General features: G+C 51.5%; 1 protein-coding gene across 1 annotated transcript; it reads right to left on the bottom strand.

The window, feature by feature from the left end:
- Positions 1-8,497: 8,497 nt before the first annotated feature.
- On the bottom strand, positions 8,498-9,909 carry LOC127338370 (uncharacterized). Its single transcript, XM_051364509.1, has 2 exons — positions 8,934-9,909; positions 8,498-8,848 (listed from the first exon to the last, which is right to left on the bottom strand). The coding sequence occupies exons 1-2, from the start codon at positions 9,820-9,822 to the stop codon at positions 8,787-8,789; spliced, it is 951 nt and encodes a 316-aa protein (XP_051220469.1). The 5' UTR covers positions 9,823-9,909; the 3' UTR covers positions 8,498-8,786.
- Between the last annotated feature and the right edge of the window lie 1,782 nt (positions 9,910-11,691).

Here is an 11,691-nt window from a genome sequence, read left to right as displayed (position 1 = left end):
TGACAGATTCGGCTCGGGGGGCATCTAATCATCAGATGAACATGTGTAGATGAACATGTGTGCAGTGAAATATTGGGGGCCGATAGAAAAAATCGGCCAGTAAAAAAAAATCAGCATCACGATATACAGCCGATGCAAGGACATCGACTTTAGAACTAAGGAGCAAAGCCGATGCACAGTCATCGACTCTAGTACTTGTTGCTTGGTCAAGGCGCAGATCCTCACCAAGTCCAGATCAAATGTGAGGCCTTCTCATTAAGCAGTACCGTCAGAAGCATCAGTTTTTGGCGGACAAGGTAGCCTCTTTCTCAGTAAGCTGCTGGTGTTTCGTCTGTAACATCGGTTTTCAGCGGAAGGAAGGTGATCGATGGGGGCAAGATTGGCTCACTTTGTGTGGTGGGTGTCTCAGATTACCTGAGCTCAAAACCCTTTGTGATCTGTGCATTCTCGCCGCTAGTCTCGCCTTGACTGAGGCTCGGGGGGCAGCTGGTCTGATAGATGTTCTGTTTTTTAGAAGCCGATTGAGATGTCATCGGCTAATCCTTCGTTGCAACCTTCTTCGCAAAATGATGAGTGCTCGCAGAAAAGGATTATTGAAACTGGTGGGAGACATTTAAGGGCTCTCTGGAAGACTCCACATTATCCACCAGATCTCAAAATCATCAGTTGAAGAATCGAAGGATGGATTTTAAAGGGCCGATGCGTTGTTATCGGCTCATTACGCATTGGCTAAGGGGACAAATCGGCAGGATCAGTATGAGAGGAAATCGGCTAAATTAAGCCCAAAGGAAATCGGCAAAATCAAATTGGGAGAAGTTCTTCATTGATAAGCAAGATTTCTTACATAAAGAGCTGATTGCTCTCAAAAGGAAGTACTAGGGGATACATTGCCCCATCTACTACTACTGGTCCTATACTAAAAGTCCTATCTACGGGCCGTCGCTGCCCTCGTCATCGCCGTCGTCGCCGCTGTCGGCGCTACTCCCGGCGGGCTCGTCGTCGCTGCTCCAGTGGCCGCCGACCGGGCCCTCATTGTCCTCGTCCTCCTCGTCAGCGTCGTCGTCGTCGCTGTCGAAGTCGCTGAGGTTCCCCGGCCAGGGGCAGAACCGCTTGGCCGGCGGCTCGTCGGAGGAGGTGTCGTCCTCCTCCTCCTCCTCCTCCTCTTCTTCCTCCTCCTCCTCGGGAGAGGTGAAGTCGCAGGAGAAGCGATCGTCATCGCTCTCCTCCTCCGTTTCCCCGTCGGCGAGGAAGCGGAGGTCGCTTTCCCCGTCGGTCAAGGACTTGTCGTCCTCAGACCAGACGGAGAAGTCGTGGCTGGACTCCTCCCCGGCTTCGATAGCGCGGCGGGTGTTCGCCGCGTGGACCTCCTCCTGGTTCGGCTCCGGCGTCGGCTCACGGGAAGAGGAGGACTGGCTGGAAAGATCCGATGGAGCAGAGGAGGAAGAAGACATGGTGGCGCAGGAGGGCTTTTGGGAGTGCTAATGCGAAGGGGATGCGGAAGTAAACTGTTCGGAGCGGTTAAATAAAAGGGGATATAGTGGAAATTTAATGCCACAGCAGTTTCCGAGGAAGTGGTGCCTAAAAGAAAAAAAAAACTGCCAGGTCACGCGGAGAAGTTGAGAAGGCAAGGCATCATGATGAAGGATACTGCAACGGTTCTGCTCTGCCACGACATGACCCTTCGAAGGAAAAACAGGGTGGTTTTGAAATTATTATTACCAAAACCAGGGGGGCATGTGTTATCACCAGGATTTGACCGAGTCAGAGGTGGGCCGCGATCAAGATGGACTTGAAGATATACATGGAAGGAAAAACGTGAATCGGCCTGTTATGCAAAGTTTGGGCTAGTTTGCCCTTGTATCTGTAATATAGTAGATCGCATCTTAGATTAGAAGATAGAGTTTGACCCGTGCACGGTTAGGTGCACGCCTAAATTAGAAAGTCCCCTGGACTATAAATATGTATCTAGGGTTTATGAGATAGACAACAACCAACGTTCAACCACAAATCAATCTCGGCGCATCGCCAACTCCTTCGTCTCGAGGGTTTCTACCGGTAAGCATCATGCTGCCTAGATCGCATCTTGCGATCTAGGCAGCACAAGCCTATCTCGTTGTTCATGCGTTGCTCGTACTGAAGCCTTTTTGATGGCGAGCAACGTAGTTATCTTAGATATGTTAGGGTTAGCATTGTTCTTCGTATCATATGCTATCGTAGTGCAACCCTTGCATATCTAGCTGCCCTTACACCTATCTTAGGTGTAGGGGCGGCACCCCGCTTGATCATTATTTAGTAGATCCGATCCATTACGGTTGCTCCTTGTTCTTCAAGGATTAGTTTAATATCTGCAATAGTTAGGCCTTACAAAGGGTTGGAGGATCCAGCGGCACGTAGGGTGACGTTTGCTAGTCCTAGACAGGATGTTCCGGGGATCAACCTCGTGTTGGTTTTTAGGCCTTATCTAGGATTGGCTTACGATCACCGTGCGTGGCCGCGAGGCCCAATCGTGAGTAGGATGATCCGATTATGCGGTGAAAACCCTAAATCGTCGTAGATCGCTTTAGCTTTATCTTGATCAAGCAGGACCACCATATATTCGTGCACCTCGTACGAATCATGGGTGGATCGGCTCGATTCACAGGATAACCTAAGAGCCGATCGAGGCTCGTATTTAATGTTTACGTGTATGCCATGCAGGAAACTAAGCGAGGCATCTCCATCACCTTCCTGACCAGGTATATGTCAGGTGGCACGCCCTTGCACCAGCATCGGACGTGTGTACCAGAGGCTTTGCGGGCCGTCGCTCGGAGGGACCAGGGCCAGCCGCAGCCCTAAGTTGTTCCCGGCTCTACTGTGTTGCCCGTCGCTGCCCGCCGGTGGGTTTTGATTGCAACAGGTAGAGGATGCAGTCATTAATGCATGCATGTATCTTCAGCACCTCTAATCCTAGAGGGCAGAGAACCTTCTTTGCTTCGTACGTACTGTCAGGCAATTCGTTATTCTTTGGAAACCTCCTCTTCATTATTTTCAATAACTTCTCAAATGGCTTGTCACATATACCAGCATCTGCCTTCCATTGCAGCAACTCCAGGGTGGCACCGAGCTTTGTGTTGCCATCTTCGCAATTTGGGTATAACTTCTTTTTGTGATCATCTAACATGCCCTTTAACTTTCGCTTCTCGTTTTCTGTTTCTGCATCTCTGTGTGCATCGGTGATGGCCCGACGAAGATCATCATCAACGGGCTCATCTGATGCCTCTTCATCTTGATCACCTCCTCCTGCATCTTCATCTTCATCATGCCCTGTTGCAGTATCACCGTAGTTAGGGTACATATCATCATCCTCTTCTTCTTCTTCGTCGTCTTCCATCATAACCCCTCTTTCTCCACGCTTGGTCCAACAATTATAGCTGGGCATGAAACCTTTCCAAAGCAGGTGGGAGTGAATGACTTTCCATTCAGGGTATTGCTTCAAGTTATGGCAATCAACACATGGACAACACATAAAACCATCCGCCTGTGGGTTTTCCTGAGCCACACGGATAAATTCTTCCAGGCCCGATCTGAACTCGGGTAGACATCGGTCAACGTACATCCATTGCCGCCGGTTCATCTACATCAAATAATTAATTAAGTTTATCAATAAACAATTACAAAACATCATAATATTTATAAATAGTGGAAATTAGCACCGTACAAATGAAAGGGTAAAGTTGTTGCTTAACCTTGATCAAGGAGGAAAGAAAGAGGAGAAAGCTTAAGTGTCGCTCCGGCACCTCATCTCATTTTTGTTGGGTGTAAAATCAAGCGGCATCACTCTCTCACACATTTCATCGAGCACCTTATGTGCATGCCACAGAGAAGCAACTTAGCACTCAACACACACACCTTCTCCTAGCAAAAATGAAGTGAGTGGGCTATTTGGCCGGGTAGCTGAGCTGAAATAGGGCTGGGGACCTTTAGCACCGGTTCGTGTTACGAACCGGTGCAAAAGATAGACCATTTGCACCGGTTCGTAACACGAACCGGTGCTAAAGGTCCCTCGGCAGGCTGCGCCCCACGAACCGGTGCTAATGACCCCTTTTAGCACCGGTTCGTGCCAAATCCGGTGCAAAAGACATCTGGGGCAAAAAACCAAAGCCCTTGTTTCTACTAGTGACACATTCAAAAGACTGATTATAAGAAACTGATTTGACGGATCTTGAAATTAACGAAATCACTACAGAGATCTCGCTATTGATGAAATGTCGCCCTCCACTAAAAAATATTTCAACCTTATAAGACACCAAAGTATTAAACATGAAATTTAAACTCTGATTATCTAGGGGCGTCACTTTCCTCCTAACCATTGAATGCAGTCGCGGGTTGGCTTTCGTGCTTCCCCATGCTAGATCTGGGCTCAATGAATTTTCTTGTTTTCTCCCTTTCCTGAGGTTTCCTGAGGTGCTACCATTGGCGGGTTGGTTTTCGTGCTTCCCCATGCTAGATCTGGGCTCAATGAATTTTCTTATTTTCTTCCTTTCCTGAGGTTTCCTGGGGCGCTACCATTAGCCTACGACCTCCAGATGCGACAAGGTGCAAAGTCGCATCAGACTATCTTGATTCTTGAACTGGTAAATGGTACATGAAGGGAAGCTACTTCAGCAGATTCAATTTAATTTCCGATAAAATGCGACCGGGTGACATTTTTCGTCCTAATAAAAAGTAAAGCGTGAAACAGTTGTCGTGCGCGTGCTTGTTCGCGCACTGGACTAGCAGCGGGTAATTTTACGGTTTCATTCAATCGACAATTTTGTTACTCCCTCGACCTGATTTTAGATGACGCGACGAAGAATTTGCAGAAAGGACCTTGGCGAATTTCCGACACAACAGGACTCCTCCCACCACTCAGCTCATTCTGTCGTCTTCATCGGTCTTCCCTTGCCGCTCCACTCGCTCGCTCTCCCGCCGCTCAGGCCACCTGCACAGCGCCCCCAGCCCCAAGCCGCCTTATTTCTTACCCCCGCCGCGTTGCCCGCCGCCTTGCTCCCCCGCTTCCTTGCTCCTGGCGTTGGTGCCTCCTCCCCCGCCCGAAGTCGCCTTCTTGTATTTTTCCATCCAAGACACTGCCGTCGTCGTCCAGCTACCTTCTGTGGTCGATCTACGCCACTGGCAACACCGTACCCGCGGTCCCATCCAGCCGCACGGGGAACCTCGCCGTCCGCTCCAGCAGGAAGTTCCCTAAAGTGCGGGTATGGGTGGCATCGCGGCAGTGGAGCCGGCCCATCAACCAACCGCTCGAGTTCTTCGGCGTGTTCTGGTCCAAGCCCCTTGAAGACGAGGACGGCGGAACCCCCTGGGCATATTCAGATCTCTGAATACTGTCGTGATTACATTGATGCATCTGTGTGCAATTTTGGTGGTTTCAGGGATTGGGCGGCCTTATGTGACGGTGTCGTTCTACCACAAGTCTGTCAGGACATTGCTGGTGACAGATGCTGCCATTTTTGTTCCTTGGAATCCTCTTGAATGTATCGGCATTGTTGGCAGCTGCAAAGAATGGCTTGACGGTGAAGATATTGAGTAAAGGGAGGGATAACTCAGTTTGACCTGATTTCTGAATATGCGAAGTGAATCGTGCAGCATCGGTCTCTAACAAGGCCGCTCCGCTTCGTGTGCAGGATGAGGATGCTAGCAGGAAGGACGTCGATCTAAGCGTCTAAAGGGGAAAGTTCTTCTCATCGCTAACGTCGTGTCCCAGTGGTGAGAATAATCATCTATGAAACCAATCCTCTCTGTTTTGGGCTTTTGGCTACGAGATGTCTTCAAGTTTACACGCACACCATGTCTAGATCATGTATTGTCAATTGTCCATGTTATCTGTTGTCTAAGTTATCTATTGTGTACTATTTAATTGACCAAATTAGTTGGCAATAAATTCCATAGAAAAACCAGTACTGTATGACTTTGCTGCTTACTTCTCTCGACAAATGGGATGTTTACTCAGTCTGCTTATTGCTCAACAATAGCATGTTAATCGATTTAAACGACAAACTTTGGCAACTGAAATGCTAACACTATTAGGAAAAACGCTATGGAGGCACGTTTATTGGCAGCGGACTCATGTGAACACACACGACTGTTATTATTTATCGCGGGCTGAAAACACGCACGCGACTGGTATGCTGATACTGGTAACATAGTGGTGAGTAAGGCACACGACTACTAGGTTGGCTCCGGATGCACTCGTGTCAATAAAGTACTCGCAACGAGCCCCAATGGTGGCACACGGCTACTACGTGCGTGTCTATCTGCTCGCCCGCTTTCAATGTATTAGGCTGATGGGGCGGGTGAACCAAAATACTAGTAGGGTGTCCTTTTTTAGGAACCCTACTAGTCCTACTAGTATTATCGTGTCTTTCTTAGGTACTCTACTACTAGTTCTTAGGATTTGCAACCTCGATGCATTGATATTGCCTCTTTAGTTTTAAAAAAAATCATAGAAAATGATAGAAAATTTAAAAACTAAAATCTTTTGAGATGGTCATGTGTTATGTTATCTAGTTTTAAGGAAAATTAACAAATATGAAATTTGATATATATATTATGAAAAATGGTGCCATGTCTCGGTAACGGTTTTTTTGGTTGCATACGACCTCCGTTTCCTAAAAATATTTTAATATAATTCAATATTTGAAGAAAATTATGACAAGTCCCATAATACAAAGGGAGTATGATGATTTCACGGCATCTCCAAAGGGGTGATGTGAGCGACTGTTTGCGTCCGTACGGGCCGAAAATGCACTAGGAACCAGCTTCAACGGGGCAACACATAGTGACGGGCCGTCCGCAACGATGTAAACCTGACTCAAATATGTGCATCGGATGCGTCTCTGCAGACGCTGCACGGATGCGCAAAGTGTCCGCTCGCGTCTGGCGGATGTTTTGTCGGGCCCGCCTAGCAGTGACCCAGGCTCGATGCGTCTTCTCAGCCGGTTAGGGACGACCTCCTCAACCCGGTCAGGGACGCCAAGTTCCTGGCTGATGCGGAGAAGGAAGCAGAGGTGGAGCGGGTGGCCCACGCGGCGTTCGACGCCGAGATGGAACGCCGCAGGGTGGCGGCCGCCGCAGAGGACGATGAATCTGACATCTCATGGTCTTCTGATGATCCTGACGCGCCTACCCCAGAGGAGAAGGCGGTGGAGCAGGGGGCGTTAGTCGACTGCTTCAAGACGTTTAAGAAGGCCGAGGATGCCGCGAACGAGACGATGCGGCGGTGCATGCTAGAGGATGCGGTGGCGTACCGAGCTCTAGCGGTCGCACGTCAGGCAGCGGTGCCTGCTATCTTGTAGTACATTATGCTTTATAAATATTTTGCAAAATAAAAAAATTTGTCGCCCTGCTGGGAGCACATCCAAACGCAAATGGACGCGCGGTCAAAATATGTCCGCAGGGCAATGCAAACGGACATGCGCGACCTAGAGACGTCCGATATGCATCGCCCTATTGGAGATGGCCTAAGAGCATCTCCAACAGACGCGGCAAAAGGCGTGCGCTTAATAAACCGCCTATTTGGCGCGCGCGGGCTCCCGCGCGAATCTCCAGCGGGCGCGCGAAAATGCCGCATGTGCGCTAAAAAAATTGCCGCGCCCACGCTTTTGCGCCATCCCGCGCGCGAAAGTTGCCGCTTCAGCTGCCGCACGCGCTATAAACTCCACGCGCGCGCATACCAACCGCCCGGAAGATTCATCGCCCGTGTGTCGCTCCACTGTCTCCCACATCGCTCTGCCTCCCACGTCGCGCCCGAGCTGCCACTCTGCCTCCGCCGACGCGATGCCGCCCCGCCGTCGCTCGTCCTCCGGCTACCGCGACGTCCGCGCGCGGCCAAGCGGCCACTTCGACACCGAGACCCGCTCCGGCGAGGAGCGCATCCGCCTTGGTACGTTCTAGACGGCGCACGAGGCGGCGCGCGCCTACGACGTCGTCGCCTGGTGCCTCGGCCGCTCCCGCCGCCGTATCGAAAGGCAAACAGATCAAGATTAACATTGCTGATGTCAATTCATTGAGAACTAAGTCGACTGAGTTCTAGTGAGACCCTAATTTATCATTGATATCGCTTCTCGGAAATCTTAATATTATGCTTTTTGTTTCCCCACCAACATTTCTCTGCATATATGCCATGAGTACAAATGCGAGGATATGGAACCAAAAATGTTTACAACCAAGTTCAGGTCTTACAGGCATACACACCACAAAATACAAACCGTGGTATCTAGATGCAGAAGTGAGCACAGGATTAAAGACAGTGAGACATGTTTAAGAAGTAGCGACAAGAGCCGAGACACTTCATCGCATTTATGCAGTCTTATAAATCTTGATAAAAAGGTACATTGACAATGTCATGCCAAATAAAGAAAAGTGCAACAATCACGTGCTTTGGACATGGTTACTGATCACGAACCAACGCTCCGCATATAAGTTCTACAAGCACGGATGTTCATCAAACTGAATCATTCAGTGGTACGAAATTTGTATCTGAATCCATTTCATCTACTGTCCACCAGCGACATATACTTGTTTTCTATCAATAGCAGAACTGATAAAGTATGTAAAGCATCTAGTACTTATATAAGATGAAAACAATCGTCTGAATACGATCAGCTAACACCTCCTCATTGATAGAATCTACAGTATGAGAAATTCACAATTGAAGGGATCCTTTGACCCTGGAACTTTGCGTTCCGTAAATTCTGGGATTGCATAGGTGCACCACCAACACAATGCATGGCATGGAAGGCACAACAATCTCACCATTGCAATGCGCCGAAGAGCTCCCTGTAGTCACCTGTCGCCGCTCTGTCTGCTGAACCTGCAAGAATTACATCACGATTACTGGGAAGCATAATTAATTGATTGATTGGCTCCTCATCTGAAATAATCTCGTGCTTATTCACCTCCGATCTCTGCATGATTCTGGATTGATCTTGACGATGGCACCGGCAATGGCATGGCCTCCTGCTTCACTTGACTCCTGTCCAATCTTGATGATGGCATCGGCGATGACCTTGGGCAGGCTGCAGCAGCGGCCGCGGTGGTGGCAAACGCCAGCGTCGCCTGTTGCTGCATGTCGTTGAACTTGAGCAGCTTGTTGCTCACCTCGTTGCTCTTCGGGGTCTTCTTCTTGGGCCCGTTGCTCTGTGGCGTCTTCCTCTTGATCGACTCGACTTGGGGCGCGGATGGCGCGACCTGCTCGACGGCGGGCGCGGATGGCGTAACCTGCTCCTCGGCGTCCCTGCAGGCCTCCGCCTCCGCAGCGCGAAACGCCTCGTCCAGCATGGCTCGCGCTTGCGCCCGTGCGGCCGCGGCCTCCTGGACGCTACGCTCCGCCTTCTCGCGCGCCTCGGCGGCGTGGCGCAAGGCGGTGTCGTGCGCGAGCAGCGCCGCGGTGAGGAGGATGCGGGCGGAGCGAGCGTCCAGCGTTCTCCCGTCGAGATCGTACGAGAAGGCCCTGTTGTCGATGGCGGCGGCGCACGGCGGGCAGACGAAGGATAACGGGTCGGCGACGCAGGCGACGTGAGCGACGAAGGTGCCGCAGCTGGAGCAGAGGGCGGTGTCGCCCGGCGAGAAGTCGACGTGGGAGGCCGCGGCGTAGACGCTGGGGGAGAGGAGGAAGAGGCAGGCGCAGCAGTAGGCGTCCGGGTTGGATAAGAGGACGCAGGACGAGCAGAGGCGGCACAAGTCGCCGTCGAGGCGGACGTGGTGGGGAGCCCAGGAGTCGCAGCCAGAGGCGCAGCGGACGAGCTCGTAGGCGGCGGAGGGGGGCGGGAGGATGGGAGGCATCATCGCTGCAATGGCGGCGGAGGGGGCGAGGACCGGAGGAATAGGGTTTCTATGGGGAGGTGCGGCGGCGGCCGGTGGAACCGCTTGATTCACGAGAGATTTCTGTTTTCAGAACAGGAAAGACAAGGAACAGTCTGGTACTCCCATCAACATCGACATCTTTCGTTCGTTTTAATTATTTTTCCCTTTGGTGTTGGTGAGAAAAGGGGAATATCCCTCACGAAAATAAGTGGATGACTTACTTTTTATTTCAAAAAAAAGTGGACGACTTACTTTTGCAGAATTGTTAAGAGCATCTCCAGCCGTCTCCTCGATGAGGCTTTCGATAGCCATTTTTTTCATCCGGATGGCGTTAATCGGTTCAGCCGCACCCCTAACTCCTCGTTTTTCCCCCGGATTTGGCCATTAATCCATCCGGAGAGCCTAGGCCATCCCCGACTTTCCGAGGTCCGGTCGGGGACTCTGGACGAAACAAAAAACGCGCGAAACATCGAGCGGGCCCGCGGTGTCGGCGAAAGAAATGGTAGTTTCCTCCATTTATTTCGTTTTCCCTCCAAAATGCGCCGCATAGAACCGCAGACGGCGCGCCGAAGGCGAGGAAGCCGCGGGCGCCAAAAGAGAGGCCGCTGGGATGGACAAACGCAAGGTGGGCGGAAGATGTGGAGCAGCGGCGGAACGAAACTCGCGGCAGTGCGGAGAGGGAGAAGAAGCCTAATGCGAAGAAGGTGGCGGCGGCGGACGAACATGCGAGGCTGGTCTCCATGAACTTCTCCCAGCCGCGTGTCGGCCAATTCCCCGGGCCATGGCTGACCCAAGGTACGATCGACTCTCCTTCCACCTTGTGGCCCGCGTCACCAGCCACGGCCATGTTCCAGGACACCTACGCTGCCGGCATGGCGGGTTTTACGCCGTCACCGCCGGCGTACGACAGTGCGATGTACGAGGGCATCTCTCATGCCCTGCGCCGTGGGTCTCTCTCCTTCTCCAACCCCGAGGTGCTGCCGCCGAATGACGGAGTGATGCACAAGATGATCACGTCGGGCTCCATGGCCACCGCGTAAAGCTCGGGTTTCTTCACACAAGAGGAGGCAAGGGCGACGGAAGCCATCGCGTCGCGGGGTGCCGTCGATGATCAGAATGACGGTACCCAAGACATCGACAAAGAAGATGAACAGGCCTACCTCGAGCAGGACGTCAACGAAGAGGACGCGCCTGAACCCACAACGGCGTCGTCCATAGGGAAAGAAGAAAAGGAAGAAGAACTAGCCGCCGGCCGAGCCACGGATCAAATGGACGAGCAAAGAAGAGGAATGCCTCGCCGAAGCTTGGAAGACGGCATAAGAACAAAGAACAAAATGGGTCTCCTTAGCCTTTTGTTAGCTTCGGTGGCCTACCGTTTCCATGAACGACATCACCAGCGCCAATCAAAACTTCGAGATGTATTGGCAGCGGGTCAAGTTGGCGTTCGACGAGCGAATTTTTTTCGATCCATACTTCAACAAGACGGTGATGATACGCGGCGATAAGGCAATGGGCACCCATTGGGGGATCATGCAGGCGGCATGCAGCAAGTGGCACGACATACAGGAGGAGATCGAAGAACGCCCGGTGAGCGGCGCCGACTTTGAAGCCAAAGTATGCCCACTCGCCGTGGCTCCTCTGTCGACCATGGATCACCGAGGTTTAATCTTGATTCAATGGCCTGTTTTTGCAGATGCGGCGGGCGTTCGATATGTACGCGGACGACAACCACGGCCAGCCGTTCAAATACCTCAACATCTTCGCCCGCATCGAAAAGTGCGAGAAGTGGAAGGAGGTGCGCAAGAATCTCGCGAATAACAAAGGCGAGCAGTACAACCCTGACGATCCAGC

This window comes from Lolium perenne, chromosome 3, assembly GCF_019359855.2.
Source record: "Lolium perenne isolate Kyuss_39 chromosome 3, Kyuss_2.0, whole genome shotgun sequence".
NCBI lineage: Eukaryota > Viridiplantae > Streptophyta > Magnoliopsida > Poales > Poaceae > Lolium > Lolium perenne.
This window is presented reverse-complemented; position numbering and strand designations above follow the sequence as displayed.

Bases quoted from the DNA above. Each gene is read 5' to 3' on its own strand.
- LOC127338370 (XM_051364509.1), bottom strand. From the start codon at position 9,822: ATGATGCCTCCCATCCTCCCGCCCCCCTCCGCCGCCTACGAGCTCGTC. The intron at 8,849-8,933 runs GTGAATAAGCAC...TAATTCTTGCAG, and splicing joins GAATCATGCAGAGATCGGAG to GTTCAGCAGACAGAGCGGCG.